Below are 19,391 nucleotides of genomic sequence, written 5' to 3' on the forward strand. Positions count from 1 at the left end.
CAACTTCCAGTGTTACCCAAGTTTAGAAATCTAGCGAGATAGATCTTCATAGCAATAAAATAGGCTAGCAGAACCATCACAAGAAATGAAAAGGACTTTCTCATAAACGGCTGTGAAATTGCTTTATCTCAATTGAAATCACAGATCTCCCATCATTCACAAAGAAATCATATTGCCATTAAAGCCAAAATTGCAAATACACAACAAAAATATTTTTGATAAAAAACATATTATATATTATTTAATTATAGTTTAAGTTAGGTTAGGTTAAGTAAAGGTTTTAAGATCCCTGTGGCAGTATTATCAAGCAGGAAAAGACTCTCGGAAGGGCTTGAGCCCACGAGGGACTAAAAATAAAATTTAAAAAATAAGTTAGTTTTCGCAAGAAAAAGGTTTAAGTGAAAGCCCCTTGTCCTCTTTTTCGGTATAGCAGTCGAGGAAATCCTACAATATTAATTACCCCCCACAGCATGACCGACTAACGGACAGTCATTGTGGGTTATGAAGTATCTTTGCTACTAAAAAAAAAACTCAATTTAGATCATAACATAGGGTAAATACATTAGTTCAACTAAGCATTTTGTGTTGAATAGTTGTGTTTCTATATTTTATTAAGTGCATCTATATAAGATATACAAATGTAGCTAATAAATATATAGATTACATATTTAACATGTTAATATCTAATTCAGATATGAAGTATGAACTGACAACTAGATAAATATAAAGTTTACGTAGATTAACAGTTTAAGAGATAACAGAATATTCAGTTCTGATTTATCTTTCAAACTATATTAACAAATATTTTATTAACAAAAGTTGCATATTTATGTTAGTGATTGAAAAAGCTTTTTAAGCTTGAAAAAGCTGAAATGGAGCATAAACTGAGGAGTGTTGTCTGTTTGGTGTTGGCTCTTGCTGTTACCCTAGGAATTTATACAGATTTTATTTTATTTAGCTGGATTCAATAAAAAAAGTAGTCATGCCTTTTATTGTCTAATACTACTTAGATCTAAAAAATAGGCTATCTACAAAATAGGCTAACCTATCGTATCTTAACTCAATCGATATATTATTACTTGGATGTTGCACCGGATTTTCATGTGCTCTAATAAAGTGATTCTCGTAGCTGGCTAAAATAACGATACCTCCAATCGACCCCCTCCCCTCCTTATGAAGGTCTATGTTAGTAACATTAAATGACGGCAAATTTCGTCAATATTTCCACGAATACTAGATCCATTCTTGACTCTTATGTGATTCACCTGTATGTATGGTTGGTAGAATAACAAATTGGTTTTAAAATTATATATATATTAATTGAAAATAATTGTTTTATTAGTAGTACCGCTACTCTATGACTATAAACAATAAGCCATTAAAGGAAAGTATAAGTATGTAGTTTAGGTTTAGAAGTAGAAGTGGATTCATAGAAAAAGATGTATTCATTTTTTAAACGTCTCTTATTTAATCAAAGAGCTTATAGTCATTTCAATTAAAAAGTCTAATCTTTATATTTTTAATTTTACCCTGAAACTTATTTAAATCTATTCCTTTATAATTTTAATATTAATCTTATATTCAAAAATAACCTTCTAGATGTTAATTGATTGGATGAGTAATGAAAATAAGGATGTCAAAAATGAAATTTAATTTCAAGACCGCATCATTCATCACGCAAATAAAATATTATATAAAGCAGTTCATCAAATACGTCCTGTCTAAATTTTTGTGTAGTAAATATATCATCATAAGTAAATAGTCAAATTGTCAATTATATGTCAGCCATCATAGACGTCCAAGGGGGGGGGGGGTAAAGTGGTATTTAATCCCCCCCCCCCCCAAACGAATTTATAGCCGACATAGAAATAGTTAATAATACCATCTTAAAAACACATTTTGTCAGTCAAGACTATGTTTTGTATTTAGTCTTATATTGTAATAAAGGCATTTTATATAGATATGTCAATTTAAATGTAAGATGGATTCTATGGAAGTTTATAGTTTTGACAGTTTACTCTCTTAAAATATTTTAATTTCACTTTTATATATGGGGTCACAATTTTTATCAAGATTCAGAAACAGTTTGTTATCAATGGAAATAAGTCTGGAACTCTTATATAGAATAAAATTATTGGTTTAAACGTTTCAACACTGCTAGTTTGGATAGATTTATTTTGAGTACCCAAAGTTTTAAGCCAATCAATGACAGGCCTTGTTGATAAAGCTTTGAATACCTGTGAAATTTAAAGTCCAATGTCCCCTCCCCCAAATTCAAATCTGTATAATACCTATAGACGGAGCTCAGATTCCTTCGAAAGAGAAAAGATTGAAGGAACAAGATGTGTACCTTGTACTACACACGGATGGCTCTGGTTACAGGTTATCTTTGTTTTAAAGCTTAACTACTCTATAATTTGATTTGTTCTTAGTCATCGAGGCTTGTAATCATGTTTTTTAATCATAGAAATCAAAATTTTATCTTAAATCTAAAAACGCATAACCATTTTTGAGGGTTGGGAAAAAATTTATTAATGCGATAGAAGCGGGCTAAATTTTTGCTCCTTCTTTCCAAATTATACCCAGGTAATTAATTTTATTGAAGGGAAGTATTTATAGGGTGGTAGAGTACAATGGGGGTAAATAAAATTATAGGTCATCATATTTAATACTTCTCATATTAGAATTAGGGTATTGGTTTATGCACTATCTGTTATTACGTTTCTTTCTCCAGACATGTAGTCATATTATTCAAATAATTTAAATTAATATTATATGTATGGATATATTATTTTTCTAGTTTTAAGCTGGAGAAATACAATGGTGATGTGATTATGAATGGAAAGTTTGGTTTTAGCCTTCCAGGTAAACATCGTGGATATATGGACAGGACAATTAAAAATAATTAATTTCCAACATTTGACAAACAGCAAGGTAAATTTGAGATGAAATTAATCTAATGTAGCTATTATTTATTCTAGGTGGCCTTCTAACACCAGAAGATTGTACAGATGAACTAAGAAGTAAACCTGCCAAACCTGGAGCAAAAAATACAACACAGAACTATCCCTTTACTCCTGGTAAGTCTCTATATAGTTATCCTACTAAACCAAGAGCTAAAAATACATCACAGAACTAACCCTTTACTCCTGGTAAGTCTCTAAATTATTATCCTACTAAACCTGGAACTAAAAATACAACACAGAACTATCCCTTTGCTCCTAGTAAGTCTCTATATAATTATCCTACTAAACCTGGAGCCAAAATACAACAAAAATATCCCCTTAACACTGGTAAGTCTTTATCTAATTGTCCTATTAAATCTATAACTCATTGCTGAACCTATATAGTTCTCCTTTACAGTTCAGCTTCTTATATATAGGCCCAGTGAAGGTTTATAACTATTTTGGGAAAGATTTACCTTCAACATACTAAGAGAAATCAACTCTGGAATACAATCAACCGTCCCCTTTTTTTTCTTTTCTTATTCTTTTAAAAACGTAAATTGATTGAAAGTAAAGGGTCTCTTCATCCATCCAATGCTCTTGAGGCCTCTAAGGACGCAGCCGCTAGTAAAAAATGGTAAACTACAATGAAAACAGTTTGAAAATAAGTCTAAAAATAAGGTATGATTGATAAAATGGCTTCGCTACCATTCACCTTAATCTTCTTTGATACTCTAGAATTATTTTCATGTTACATTCCTACTGATATTTAGCTAGTAATTATAGAAATTATTTATAGCTTTTATGTAATTACTAATATACAAGCTGTTTGTATGTAATTACTAGAGTTGGCTCGATATAACTATATCTCGCTATTGGCTAGTGTTCTATAAGTGTATATCTATTTATCTATTTCTCAATAAATTAATTTTCCGCCCCCGCCATTACTATCTAAAAGAAAGTAGTGAATATTTAATAATTTAAATGATTTTAAGATTTCTTCAATTATATTTTTTTCAGTTTACCATCACCAAAGGGTTAATATGATTAAAATTTTAGTTTCAATATTTGAACACACAGAAAGTGTCGCCACAATCGAATTCTTTTAAAACGGAGTTTTCTTAAATTTACTATTTTATAAATTTTGATTTTCTTTTTTATGATTATAAATTAAATACATCAATATAATGTAAATAGCAACATAAAATGAAAAAAAATGAATTTATTTTTAATAAAGTAAATAATGGGTCTTATCGTTCTGGGCAATGAGAGTTTATTATGGATTATTGGAGCACTATGAGTTTTCAACATTTATTCCTTGGAAAATTTGAGCTCATTTATAGACATTTATTTCCTATATAGATCTGTCATAGATCTTGAAGCAATAAAGCAGGCCCTTTTGTAAATGTTAAAAATTGGAAGAATCTATTAAATAAAAGTTATCGCAAATATACTTAGTAAATAATAATTTACTGGGTGTCCCTAAAATCTAAAGAAAAGCTTGCAGAGATTTAAATTTTAGATATTGAACATGGAGGAGGAAAATTTTATTGATCACTTTGCTTCGCCAATTGAAAGATTTTTACTGCAAAACAGTCAAATTTAATATTTTGCATTAATGCTGTCAATGGTTTGTCTGAATTTATTTTGGGTTCTTTTTATGGTTTAAAATAGCTTTGTCCAATCTTATCAACAAATAATTTTAATCTACAGAAATAAGTATTTTTTGTTCATTATCATTGGCCCAACTGAATAATGTAATGGCCATAATAATATAATTTATAATTCGTGACACAGACCAACCTATAAGAGTTGTAGAGGAGCTTTGCTAACTAAAAGAACCGAATAATAGGTTTTGTAATATTTATTTTGTATAATATTGTGTGTGTATATTATATTACTAGTGTAAACAAAGAAACTATAATAGATTCATTCTACAACTTCGGAAAAAAGAGACAAATTTTCAAAATTTTTACTCTGCAATTCAAATCTCCATTCATCCGTCAGTAAGCTACAATTAGGGGTAACTACAACTATTGAAGATCAGTATATCTTTTTGTGATGTTTTTCACAGCCTACTTTATAACTTACTTTGTCTGGCTGTATGTCTAATATGATGCAGATACCTCCCCCCTCCAAAAAAAATTCCAATATGAAACTAATAAAATTGATTATAACTACTTAATACCTGTTACTGTCTATGTTCATGATTTTCAAGGATGTATTCATTTCTATAATATCATATGCACATATATACAACTATTGAGTAAACCTAATAATGACTAAGCTTTATTTGTACATTGGTTTAATAATGATAAAGGGGTTTTTAATTAACCTTGCATAATTATTTGCTAAACATATTCATTGATTCAATGTTTTTTGCATGTTATATTAAACAATATCCTTATATAAAAGTAACAGGATGTCTCTGAGTTTGTCTGTCTGCCTGTCAGTGTCTATTTGTACCGAAGGTTATAGCTAACCGCTGCATGATTCGATATGGTTCCGTTCCTCATAGGTCCTTGGAAAATTGAAAACTATATTTGGGGAGAATACCACACCTCGCTCCCCCAAAGAGAAATCACCTCTAGAAAAAATTGGACCCTTCCCCCTAAATGTGTAGTGAGGTTGCCAGATTTGAAGTTGATAAGCCAACTGGAAACCGTTATCATATCATATTTTCAGTGTACTGCTACAAGTGGGGGGAGGTTGCCAGATTTGAAGTTCAGAAGCCAACTGGCAACTGTTATGATATTACGTGGACTACTGATCATCTCAATATTATTGAGGACTGCTTTGATATTGAAGGTAAGTTTGTTTTAATATTTTCGCCATTGAAAACAAAACATCCTAATATCAAAAACTAAAAATGCATTATTTTAAAGAAAAATATTATTATTTTGATGGACGTAAAAGTTGGATGAAAAATAATTATCTTTAATCAAATTAAACTTCTTGAGTTTGGTGTTCATTCTAGAAATCATCCTTATCAAATTTAAAGAACTCTTTATGCCATTTGAAAACTTCTTTTCATAAAAACTATTCATGTATTAAGTTCACTTATAATTATTTATTAAAGCTACTCAGGGAGGGATTAAAAACTTTGGGTACTTTTAATAAATCTTAATTAGTCCGGTTGGTTCAATACTTGCAGTATTGTGGATAAAATAATTTTCCAATTGCAAAATTTTATAAGGATAATCTTCAAATAATAGAATATTCAATATGGAATGTCTTATGTACGTTATGCAAAGTAAATTTATGCATGCAATATTTAAGGACAAAAAGAATCAAAGGAAACTTTTTTTTCATTCTGTCCTTACAAAAATAAGATAGGATTATTTCTGTGTGTTTTTCTGTACCTAAACCTATGTATTAGATTCTCCTTTTCATGGAAGCTTCATACAGGTCCTGGTGAATTTTACCCCCTTTTAATAAAAATAAAATCCTTTGTAGAAGGGGGTGTAAAATGGTACGGAGGAGCCGAAGAATTGAAGCAACATTTTCCCTTGAACCCTGAGGAAACAAGGAAACGTGTTCCTTTCCTCCCTGGTGATATGCTTCAGGTTGGTTTTAAAAAATTATATGAGAAATTATATGCTTACTCGTCCTAGGAATCAATGTTTTATAAAATTCTAACATATAGCAACTACAATACGTAAAAATTAATGTCAAAGTATTTTCATGAACATTATTAAGAATAAAGAGTTTCGCCGCTTTTAAACAATTGTAACAAACTCATTTAGGAATCTTAAAGAGCAATGCCTTTCTAATTATTTCATCCATAATCCATATATGTATATAAAGTAATAGTAGTATTAGGGTTCTGCTTTTACTCTTGAACCGATTGAGTTCTCCCTCACAAAGCATATGATGCAAGGGGCGATCCCAATATTACAATACATTTTTTATGTCTAAATTTGTAATTGATATGTAACTTTAGGACAGTGTTGAATATTTCGGTGGAGTAGCCGAGCCGTACTGGCTAAACAGTCTGGGAGGATCTGTGTATGTCACTGATGAACAGCCACTTTTCTTTTCTTGGAACCAAAATTTCAACAAGAAAATGTGTCTTTCAACAACTAAGGTAAAAGCTTCATACTTAGATTTCTTAGGAATTTACTAAAGAAACCTTAACCTTTTTTAAAGCTTTAACGGTTTTCCTAACATAATCTAACCACTCTTAATGTAAAAGATAAATAAAATAAAATATGTGTTAATCTAGCCATAAAAGGTGGATTACCCTATTCTATTACTATGAGGATTAAATATTGGTGGGGGGGGGGGGGGTTATTGTCTATCAAGGCATATCTTTAATATATAATCTATGTATTTTTCTTTTATGTATAATATTTCTAAATTGTAAAGATCAGGGCTCGGCAGTTGCACCTCCACCGTTTTGTTGCTTTAAAAAATATACTACACAGACTGATTGATATAATAGGAAATCTGATTTTCAAAGTTAAAAAAACATCGATTTCGTTGCGGCTTCCAAGCCCTGGTAAATACTTTCATGTTTTTCAGTTCTCAAAGTTGACTTTTTTTCAGGGCGATCCTTATCCAGATATGGATAGCAACAGACTGGAGCTTAAATACAAGGTATTTTTAGCAGCAGAGCTACCCTATTACTCAAATGTCCGTTTGTCTGTCTGTAAATCTTATCTTACCTTTATTAAACTAAATTATCATAAATTAGTTTTGACTTGTAATATAATTTAGTGTGTTAAATTGATCATTATAAAAATATTGTATAAATTAAAGTGACTGTAAAGAAATGTCTAAATCGATCCCGGAACCTATGTGGACCTTCGCTTTTATAGATGTTGTCATCCTTGTCAATGATAGATTAAGGGTTTTTAATGTTTTTTGTGAAGGTTTTGGTATTTCAAACAACAAAAACTAAAATGTAATTAAAGCAGAGAATTTTTATCAATGAAAAAGAAACAATTAAGATGACATAACTGCGCTTATACAATCTTTAGATGTAATTATTTTACAGCTACTAGCTAGTTATTTAGAAAATGTTATTATTCTTAAACCTTCTTTTATTAATATAATAAAATTGTGTTTTTTTTCTTACTAAATCTAGAATTATTACATAAATGCCACACAAAAAGAAAAAGTATTGCTATGTAGGAAAAGTTAAATTTAATTTAGGTTATTTCATATGATTTATTTCTACCTAATATTACTTTTTTATTACATTTAACACCTCGTATTTGCACTTATCTAACATACATCTCAAAAACGTTAAGTGGTACAGCTAATTATAGCTATAGAGTTTCTCTTGTATGTTATTACGTCAATTCTTCCGAATAGGTAAATTAAAATTCAAAATAATTTTTCTTTTTACAATGAAAGATTGCAAAGAAGATTTTTCCCCCCAGTTATTATTAAAAATTGTTGTTAATACCGTGCTACTCATTGAAATAATTGTCCTTGTTTTATATTGATGTAGATAGAAGGAAAACTTTGCTTGTCATTTTTTAGTATGATTGTGAAATTTTCTTTAAAAACTCACAGCAAATGAAAAAAATGCAAAAAAGGATTTAAAAAATGAACACTTTCAATATCATTGAAAAAGCCTGCCTTAGCATTATTTCCAACCCCTCAATATCATACTGAAAAATGGCTTTTCACTTAAGAAAATCTGATACAATTACACTTATTATTTAGATTTGTGGAGCCAGCAATCCACGCGCAATGCACGAGTATGCCGCGGCAAATTTTTGGCGCAAACCAACCAATATTCCAGATGAAAGGATGATGACATTCCCTATCTGGTCTACCTGGGCTCAATATAAGGAAATTACATATTTAGATACATAAAAAAAACTTTTATCTTTTACTTTAATTATATCTTTATTTAGAAGCAGCTTAAAGTGCCTAATAAGAATGACATCATACAATACAAATGACCAATGATAGGCCAGTATACATTTTATCATTTGTCAAATACAATGTATACTGGCCTTACATTGGTCATTTGTATTGTATGACTTCAATTTTTTTATTAGGCACTATAAGCTGCTTCCTTTATCTATCTTATCTTTTACTATTTTTGGTTGGTTTAAAAAAATAGTTGTAATTGCATGATTTGTATGATACATAAAATACAATAGATCAGAATTAAGGTATTACTGAGAATTGTCACAAAATCCCTCTTTTGATGAATTTGGAGGATCTAACTATATTTTTTTATATTATATATAATTTGCTAAATAATCAGGAGAATATCAACCAGTCCATCATCCTGGACTTTGCTGACCAGATCACCTCCAATGGGTTCAACAACAGCCAGCTGGAGATCGATGATAACTGGGAACAGGGAGGATTTTTATCATAGCTTAGTTCCTTTGTTTACCTATTATTTAATATATTACACTGACAGCTACACGTCTAGAGGCCCCTAGCAGAGTGATGGGGAAGGGGGTATGAAGAAGAAGAATATTTCTAGGGAAAATAGCTCTTGGGAGAGTTGGGGTATCCGGTACCCTCCCCATAACATAGCAGTTTAGTGGTAGGAAACATAGCAGTTTAGTGGTAGGAGATATTCTTCGCTACACACACACTAGTCATCCTGTTACTTTTATATTAAGTTTGCTGTAATGACTTGTTCAACACCAAGAGATTTGTGTTTTCTTTCTCTTCAAACATCTTAGATCATTGATAAAGTAACACACGACAAACAAACAACACAACCTTTGTCTAAAAGTTCTTAATATTAATTGTAGTAAGTTGTTTATGGACCAAGGCTTTATCTTGTATGACTCTATGAAATTCAGATTGGAATCCGACACTTTTCCTGGCAAAATGTAGAGGATGCCGCTCATCCCAATTTGATTAGTTTTAGAGCATTAGTTCATTCAAAGCGTTTAATAATTTTTCAAAGAAGCTGAATATTAGCTATGATAATAATCCTGTTTTAAAATAGGAATATGGAGATGCCTTATTTAATTCTTTCAAGTTTCCTGACCCCGCCAAAATGGTGAAAGATCTGAAATCTCGTGGCTTCAGGGTCACACTCTGGACTCATCCGTTTATCAATGTGGAGAGCGAAAGGTAACACATTTAAATTGATTTTAGGAACAGTTATAGTTAACCTCTACAATTTACGTTATTATGATTACATTTTGATGTTAAATGTTATTAATATCATATTAAAATTTTTTTCTCCCCTTTAAAAAGTGAGAAATAATTTTGGATTACAAGAGGTTATATATATAGACATGCTTAATTATAGATTAACTAAATTACTTATAAAGGATAGGTGAATAGGAGTAAAATAAATAATTGAAAAAATTGCTAAACTTATTTCCAATATTTTTTTTCTCTCACTTTTTAACATCCTCTTGAATTACTGTAAAAAGTAAGTCTAATTAACCTTTATTTTTGAACTGTTTTCTGTAAGGAGGAAAACTTCACACATTTGAAGAAAATTGCATTTTTAAATTTTTTTAAAAATTTTCAATGAATTATTTATTTAGATTTTCTGAAGGTGCCACAGATGGAACTATGTATCTAGTTAGAACTGGAAAGGTATAATATTAATATTTCTGAAGGTGCCACAGATGGAACTATGAATCTAGTTAGAACTGGAAAGGTATAATATTAATATTTCTGAAGGAGCCACAAATGGAATTATGACCTAGTTAGAACTGGAAAGGTATAATATTAATATTTCAGAAGGTGCCACAGATGGAACTATGTATCTAGTTAGAACTGGAAAGGTATAATATTAATATTTCAGAAGGTGCCACAGATGGAACTATGTATCTAGTTAGAACTGGAAAGGTATAATATTAATATTTCTGAAGGTGCCACAGATGGAGCTATGTATCAAGTTAGAACTGGAAAGGTATAATATTAATATTTCTGAAGGTGCCACAGATGGAACTATGTTTCTAGTGAGAACTGGAAAGGAATAATATTAATATTTCTGAAGGTGCCACAGATGGAACTATGTACCTAGTTAGAACTGGAAAGGTATAATATTAATATTTCTGAAGGTGCCACAGATGGAACTATGTATCTAGTTAGAACTGGAAAGGTATTATCTAAATGCATTCTACAAAAATTCGACATTAACAATTAATTAGCACACATTTTGACTGTATGATGTATTCAATACAAAGTAGAAATTTTGCATGTTCCTTCATCTGAATCCTTGCAGATTTAGCCTAAAATCAAAAGCTCACAAACCACTGCACTTATAAGATTATGTTTTTCAAGGAATTAAACTATTGTTTATATCATGTTTTTTCCCTTAGGGTAGGCACCACTAAATGAAAATAACCCTCTGGAGTCTATGGAGAAGCCAAAAGTTGTAAAAAATACTTTAAACTCTATCTTCCCAGATAAGTTTCAAAGCGGATTTTTAAGTTAATGATAGATTATCAAAACAAATTTTAGGATGATCCTTAAAAATGACTATATAATTTTTTTTGCATTTAATGTAGATTTGATTTTAAGGAAGCATTTGACATAACACTTAAGTTTAAAAGAATGTTGTGCAAAAAAGTATTTACAAATTATACTAGTTGTATTTATTTTGCTTTTTATACAGTAAAAACATTCTTATTCTTTTAAGAAAATCCTTAAAACTAATCTGATTATGAATAGTACTTAGGTTTCATATTAACATTGTATATAAAAAAAACAGTTTTAAAAATTTGTAGGAAAATATAATATAAACTTTGAGAAGCTATTATTTAAAATTCAAATTTAAAATGACAGAAACTTTGTCTATTTCAAGTAATATAGTTGAAAGTTATTATGTTTAACAACTTTTGTATGACAAACTATTTTGTAATTGTTCTTTAGTAATATATACAATAATATTTTTATTGTAAATATCATCAATTTTATAGGGATAACAGCAGCCATAAAAGCAGAGCTAAACAAATTAGACATTCAGTCAATAAAGAGTAAATACGTCGTTTATGTATGTACACAATAATAGATAGACTGACACTCCAAATGTAACAAAGTTTTGCTTTTAAAAATCAAAATCTATTCACTTTTAAAAAGATAAGACAGTAAGTTAAACAATGAAGAAAATAACACATTATGCTTTTAAAAATCTATTTATTATTCATAAAGACTTTTAGAAATACTGAATGAACAAAATAACAATGACAGTCTCTATTCTTAGTTTTAGCTTCTTGTAGGAATTTGTTTTATTTTTTCCCCTTTAACGTCTTATATTTTTATTGATAAAATAAATAATGTTGCTTAGCTAAAAGAGTCGAACCCGCGACTTTAGCGTAATATGTGGTGTATCTGCTCGTCTTTGGAAAGGTCTGGCCCAAACCAACCGCATAAGAAACTATAGACGTTAAAAGTTACACCACTGCTATCTCAGATTCACGACATTAATAGACAGAGTAGGAGGAATCGATCCGCCAAAAACAGGCGCAACTCATTACCATACACTGTTAAAAATTTCAGATAAAGGCAATCACAGGGTTGATTGACTGCATCAGTTAAAGGTTAGGGACCTAGTATAAAGGTATGACTCTACGTTGTTGTCCACCGCCCCAAGAGGTATTAATCAGGAAAGCTAAGAGCGTTTAGGACTTTAAACAAGCTTAAATTTAACCTTACAATGAAAGGGTGCAAACAGTCTAACACTGTTTATATTGATTTCCTTTTACCTTTTTTTTTCTAGGGTAAAGTGACAACTGCTGGATACCAATACCTGCCAGGACTCACCCTCTGGTGGCAAGGCTTTGCAGCTGGATGTGTAGATTTTACAAGGAATATTGTTGTAATGAAAATTATTGTAGTTAATGAAATTTTTGGTACTTGTCAAATTTAAGAAGCAGAAAAATTCTACAGGATAACAGAAAGTTGTGTTTTCTTTAGTCGTTTCCATCCATTTTTTAGTTACTCATGTTTGTATGATTTATTGGATCATTTTTATGAGTAAAAGGACGAGTAAAGAAAATAATTAAAGAGGTTTTATATATTTTCTGTAATGTTTAGTTAAAATCAAGTTTATTAACTTTATTGTCAATAAAACAAAGATAATTTATCAAAGAAATAGTAGTTTTTATAGGGTTAAATTTCTTTTTCCCGATCCGATCCCGTATACATATTTTTTCAAAACTGAATTCGATCTAGTTTCTATGGTGAGCTCTCTCATCATCGTTTCAATTCTTGACTTAATAAACATTTATTTATATTAAGCATTTCAAAATGAAGATGAGGGGGGGGGCTTTTCAGACTTTATTTGCTATTGATGGGTTATTTTCATCATTTTAATAGAACAATATTTGGTTTTCTAGGGAGGAGAGTAGAAACTGGTGGAATGAACGTCTTGATCAGGAAAAAATACGCCTAATAAAAATACTGCGCATTAAATTTTTTTTTACAATGATACCTAATGATTTTTATACAATTTATTGTATAATTGCTTACAGCAATGCATACAATGAGACAATTAAAATAAAGACTTAACGAAGCAATTTCTAAGAAAACAACTAACTGACTAAATTAAATTAACATTTTACGACTGCTACCGAAACGTAAACACATTTAATAGAAGCGCAGCTACTCTATAAGTATTTGTGTATATATCATGTTTTGGCTGTGATTGATAATTATTCCCTTTTCTTTTTCTCCTTTGCTACTTATGCATATAATAGTCCTTTTTTCGTCATGATAAGTCCGTTTTTGCCCATAGATCAGAGATGAAATAGGAATAGATTCCTTTAAATTTGATGCTGGGGAATCTAATTGGCTACCAGAAGCTCCTGTTTTTAACAAGGAATACAATATTCATAAATACATAAACTAATTTTAAACTTGATCACTAACTCAAGATATTTAAATAAGCTATTTTATTTTGATTACTTCAGATAAGTAAATAAATTTAAAATTTAGACAATTCATGAAATTAAAAAACAGTTAGTTAGCACAATTGATATAAATATAGATTTTTTATTCTTGACCACAATCAAATGCTATGTTAAGTAAAAAAATATAGATGAATTTTAAGTGTGCTTTGCACTATCTTCTGTAATGCTCTTAAGTGTCCTTTGAATTTTTAATACGAGGAATCTACACTAATTAACATTTTCTTTTTTTTTTATTTGTTTGATAAATCTTTTTTAAAATTATTGTATAAAATTAGGATGAAGACAAACGTACCTGGCCTGGTATTTATTCTACTAGGTAATTTAATTTATCCTAGCTAGTCAATATATACAATTACATTTAAAGATTAAAATATACATGTAGTTGTGTTTTATCTGTGATTTGAAAATTTCAAAATTACAATGCATTTTTTTGATGTAAGGGGGGGGGGCCGGGGGGTTACTTAAAGTTCTCCAGACATATATGCGATATTTGATGCCTTTGTTTTAGAGAAAAGAAATTTTGTACATAGAATTCTCTATGAAAAACTTAACCCACTATGAATATTCTCTAGATTAGAACTGAGCCATAATGAAAAATCATGCTTTTCCGTTTACATTTTGGAAAATATCCTCAAAAATAAAATAAAAATCATGAAAAAGCCAGTTGAAATTAATCTTATATTTTATTACCCACGGAAAGCTGTCTATAAAAGATGGGATAAACAACTATTATGTTATTCGGTTTAAAGGCATGCAGATGGGGAGAGTAGGTGTGTTCATCCCATGGCAAAGTTAAGTGAGGGTGGATACACATCTACACCCCCTCGCTTGGATTTATATGTGGTGTAAATATTTCTGGTTGCACTTTGCACATCTACATAATACTGAGCACGTATCTGTTTAGGTATGTAGAACACGTAGCCAAGTACGGTGGTATGGTTGAGGTGCGCACTGCCCGACACACACAACACCTGCCCATCTTTGTGCGCATGCTGGACAAAAACTCCCGCTGGGGCTACGACAACGGGCTCAAGAGCATGGTGACCACTTTGCTGCAGTTCAGCATGACCGGGTACCCGTTTGTGTTGCCCGATATGGTGGGCGGAAATGGGTACTTGGGTGTCCCCAGTAGGGAGCTATACATTCGTTGGATGCAGGTATTCTTCTTATATTTATCATCCAAGTAGAAATTCTATGTGGAAGAGATGAAAGCAATAGTTTATTGTTTCGCATTTAAAATTTGATTTTAAATCTGATTTCTAAAAGCAAAATTTCTAAATTAAAACTTAAATGTTAGGAAACAGTTTAATTACTTTATTAAAATAATTAAATTATTTATTCATTGATACTTCTTTGGATACATATATATTTCATGTATTGTTTATACTTTTTGTAATAATAGGAAAATAAAAGAATAATAGTAAAAAACTAAAGATATTCTTTTTGAACCCCATGAAAATTTTTTCTCCAAATATAAGTTTTTTTATGTTTATTCAAAGTAGCAAATTTTTTAAAATACATATAGTAAATGGTAGCAACTAAAATATAGTATAAAATATAGTTAATAGTTTAAGACACTTTTAATTTATTAAAAGTAGAGTTACGAAAATTACAAATTATAAAATTATAACCAAAACCAAAATAGGACAAGAAATATCTTTGACCAGCTGTTTTCTTCAATATTTCCCCAAAACAGGTTTATTTATAGATTTATGGTCCTAGCTCTCCAAACCATAGTTTTTGTTTCTTATACCCAGTAGATTCAATTTACTTTATTACTATTGAGAATTACTATACAAAAATTTATAGTCTTAACCATGTGGATTCTGTAGTAGAGCTTTATTCTTTACTTGTATTCTACTAAAATTTCATTTCTTTTCTAGTGTAGTTACAGGGCAATAAGAGAATTTTAATTATGAGAATTTAATCTTCTATGAAATTTCTTTCTAAATGATTTTTGGGTAAGGTAATTGCTCTATGGATCGAGGTTAACCTATGCCCCAACTGTTTCCCGTAAAAACTGCTCTAATATAACACCACGTTTCCAAATAACATGGAAGGCTCAGTTCAGCCGTTCACAAAGTCTTATTTAACAAATTAATATCTCTGTACAATAAATTTTCGTGGTGCCATATTAAAACTTCTTCTTGATTTGGTCCCCTATAGTCAACCATTGAAATCAAACTGCTTCCCAATTCAGGATAAAACTAAATTGTGTTTTCATATAATTTGTAAAATGAATTAATTGTTTTTTTAATTGTTCTAGGTGAATGTATTTATGCCAGCAATTCAGATTTCCTATGTTCCCTGGATCTATGATGATAAAGTGGTCAAACATTCTAGGAATAATTTCAAATCAGTTAAATACCATTTTTTTAATGGTAGCTTTTCTTATCGAATTTTAACATTTTATAATGATTACCTTAACAGATAGGTAATGTTTTGAAAGCGTAGTAACTAATCTATGTTTATTTCCATAAAGTCTTTAGGTCCATTTGAAATATGTTTTTTTTTTAACTTTTTTGACAACAATTTTTTTCTAGAATTTTTATTGTCTTATTCATCTGATTTCTAGGTGAACAAGGTACAATTTTATAAGAATAGCAACTCTATAATTAAGTTCTAAAAAGGTAGATATGCCCTTAAAAAGTATCCTGTATTTAAGTAATTTACATACGATTCTGCTCATTAAGTTCTATCACTCTACAAATGATAATGTTTGTTTGTTCTACCGTCTGAGTTTAAAGCTTCGCTTTTATGGATGTTGTCATCCTTGTTCATATCTATTTTATAGGCACAATATGTTTCCTGTTTTGTATTCCCAATCTCTGATGATTTGTTTCTGTCATGATTTGAAACTATTTTTTGTATCCTCCAGAGAGATGGTTCAGCTTCATGAAAAATATGCTCCAGAAATTATCAGACTAGCTAAAGAATCCAAGTAAGGTTCTTTTGTATTAATTATCATGAGAGTTTGTTCTGGAAATGTTAGGTTGACAACTGTATTTTATAAGATATCATAGAATTGATAGTAGGATGTCTCTATATGTCTGTCTGTACCAACATATCTTGCATAGACAAGTAAAATGTCATAAAAAAATGTACATAAATGTTAAATATATATGAAAAATATCTCTCATATTAATAGTGTTTCTTTCTTTATTTATGTTCCTAATTTATAAATAATTTTGTGTGTTTTGCACATAAGCTTACTCGTTTTTATATTTGATTAGTTTTTTTTCGACATGAGATTATTCTTTAGGGAAATCGGTGTAAGGTTAATAGTAATAATGTAATAGCTTTGTCACAAAACACTGAGATGTATAAGAAATACAAAAATTTAATGGGTTTTTTAATGTTTACAAATAGTTAGAGATTTTTAATAGTTTTTTCTCGTATTCATTCGAATCCGGTGGACAGGAACCGGTTCTCATCAATACGAAAAAACTATGTCTAGCATCGTATTATAAACCGCTTTCTACGAATATTAAAATGTACAATAATAAGATTAAAACCAGTTTTTTTAGCCCTTGCCTTCGGGACCTCGGGGCTAAAAAACTGGTTTTAATCTTATAATTGTACATTCTATATCCGCGGAAAGCTGTTTATAATACGATGCAATAAATAACTATTATTTACCAAACTACTCTAAACCCCAGGGATTTAAATGGATAAAACAATGGCCGATAAATTGATATATATACATCCCCAATAAATCACCACTTATGTAGGTTATAATTTGTTGTTAAAACGTTTGGAAATTTAACTTAATGAACAAGCCAATCAAAATTAAGTAAAAGTTCTCAAAGTTGTAACTCAACAATAAGAGTTATTATTCAACTTTGTAATGTAATAAACAGCCCAATGTCCCCTTCCTCCCTGGCAGAAATTAGCCTTTAAACAACCCATATACTTTTGTAAAATATGTTTGTTTTAGGAATACAGGACTTGGAATAAACCGTCCAATTTGGTGGATAGACCCCACCGACCAGATTGCCCTGACCATAGACTCTGAGTTCCTGTTGGGTAACACCATCCTGGTGGCCCCAGTTCTGGAAAGTGGCGCTGTCACAAGGAATGTTATTATATTTTATTACAGAAATTATACGACAGGGCAATAAAACAGATTGTTTAAAAAAAGGAATGAAAGAGATGAAAGGAGGCATAGTAAAGTTTAGAGATTTTGTGGTGGGTAAAAAGACTGACAGACTGACAAATGGACCTAACACTTTTCACTTGTTAAGAAGTTTCATAACTTTTTTTCTGAACAACATAACCATCTCTAACGTAACCTATAAAGCCCTAATTATAACGTTTTATTTTTACAATTTAGATATTGACAAACTCAAAAAATGATTTTTTAATGATTAAAAATGATTAAACAAATGAACCAGGGACATATACCTGCCTAGTGGCACCTGGATGGACATGGTTACCAACACAACTGTGCAGGGTCCCACCTGGCTAGCCAACTACACTGCGGATTTGTACACCCTCCCATATTTTGTGCTGCAACCAAACAAGATCAAGAAAAAGAATTAGTATCTAGCATAGTCAAATATATTGTAAATTTGAACTTTTTAAATGGATTCACGTAAAAATTAGGTATACCATGTCCGAAAAGCTTATCTATGTAATAGGTATGCTAACCTATTAATTTAAATACTTCACTCAGTAATAGAATATTTGGAAAGTTGTAACAAAAATAACTTTTTTTCTTAGAAGTAGTTAAACCTCCTTCTTAGATGTTTTCTCTTAAAAATTAAAGAAAAAATCTAGGAATTATCTTTCAGTTTTTAAAAACTTTTTAAAGCCTTTTAAGTGAGATATTGATAATTTTTACCACGGTTTATTTTCAATAGTTTTTATGTACTATCTGAATTAATTATTTAACAGAATTTATTCTGTTGTAGACTATTTCTAGATTAAAATAATTTGTTTTACTTTTAAAGGATAATTGAAATTCTAAAGAAAAGAATTATCCATTTTTATGTTAGATAATTAGAAAATAAATAACAGAACTAAATATTTCTTGTTTTGTTCTTTACATATTTTATTAGAATTGTTTCAATGTAAATTAAATTCATTTAAATTCCTAAAATTATACAGAAAGTTAAGCAAAAAAACTCGGCAGCAACAGTCACCATCAGCGTCGCGGCTTGTAGAAGCCTCATCGGCAGTCCGTGGCTTTTGAGTTACTCAATGAGCCTCACTGTAAGCGGTGCGGCTGGCAGTGCGTAGGCTACAAAATTAGTCTCTATATCATATATGTAAAGCCACTGCCACAAAAATTTCAAATAAGTCGGCCTCAGCCACTCTTTTAGCCTCAGATACTCAGATAACCGCAGCCACGACAATCAAAGTTTAATTTAATAATAGTCCCCCTCAGATTTAGCCAACAGAAGCAACAGCCGAAACATAGCATTCGACCACAGCTACCCTCTGCAGAAGCCGTTACCTACCTTGCGTTAAGACGCAGCCGCACGTCTGAAAACCCCTAAAGAGAAATCGAAACTTTATGAGTACTACATTTAGTAGAATTTTAGTTTTTACATTGTTTTAAAATTTTTGTTTTGTTTTAGAA

General features: G+C 30.3%; 1 protein-coding gene across 1 annotated transcript; it reads left to right on the forward strand.

The window, feature by feature from the left end:
- The first annotated feature begins 659 nt into the window (after positions 1-659).
- Positions 660-18,833, forward strand: LOC145314799 (alpha-galactosidase MYORG-like). Its single transcript, XM_080154879.1, has 21 exons — positions 660-927; positions 2,295-2,382; positions 2,801-2,865; positions 2,982-3,080; positions 5,631-5,753; positions 6,402-6,511; positions 6,889-7,032; positions 7,494-7,544; positions 8,622-8,748; positions 9,173-9,271; positions 9,878-10,007; positions 10,433-10,484; positions 12,616-12,756; positions 13,215-13,272; positions 13,631-13,714; positions 14,081-14,123; positions 14,712-14,964; positions 16,074-16,148; positions 16,684-16,748; positions 17,745-17,880; positions 18,200-18,833. The coding sequence occupies exons 1-21, from the start codon at positions 873-875 to the stop codon at positions 18,347-18,349; spliced, it is 2,148 nt and encodes a 715-aa protein (XP_080011005.1). The 5' UTR covers positions 660-872; the 3' UTR covers positions 18,350-18,833.
- Positions 18,834-19,391: the final 558 nt, after the last annotated feature.

This window comes from Acartia tonsa, chromosome 3, assembly GCF_053477335.1.
Source record: "Acartia tonsa isolate MP-2025a chromosome 3, ASM5347733v1, whole genome shotgun sequence".
Classification (NCBI taxonomy): domain Eukaryota; kingdom Metazoa; phylum Arthropoda; class Copepoda; order Calanoida; family Acartiidae; genus Acartia; species Acartia tonsa.

Bases quoted from the DNA above. Each gene is read 5' to 3' on its own strand.
- LOC145314799 (XM_080154879.1), top strand. From the start codon at position 873: ATGGAGCATAAACTGAGGAGTGTTGTCTGTTTGGTGTTGGCTCTTGCT. The intron at 8,749-9,172 runs AGGAAATTACAT...TGCTAAATAATC, and splicing joins GTCTACCTGGGCTCAATATA to AGGAGAATATCAACCAGTCC. The intron at 14,965-16,073 runs GTATTCTTCTTA...TAATTGTTCTAG, and splicing joins TATACATTCGTTGGATGCAG to GTGAATGTATTTATGCCAGC.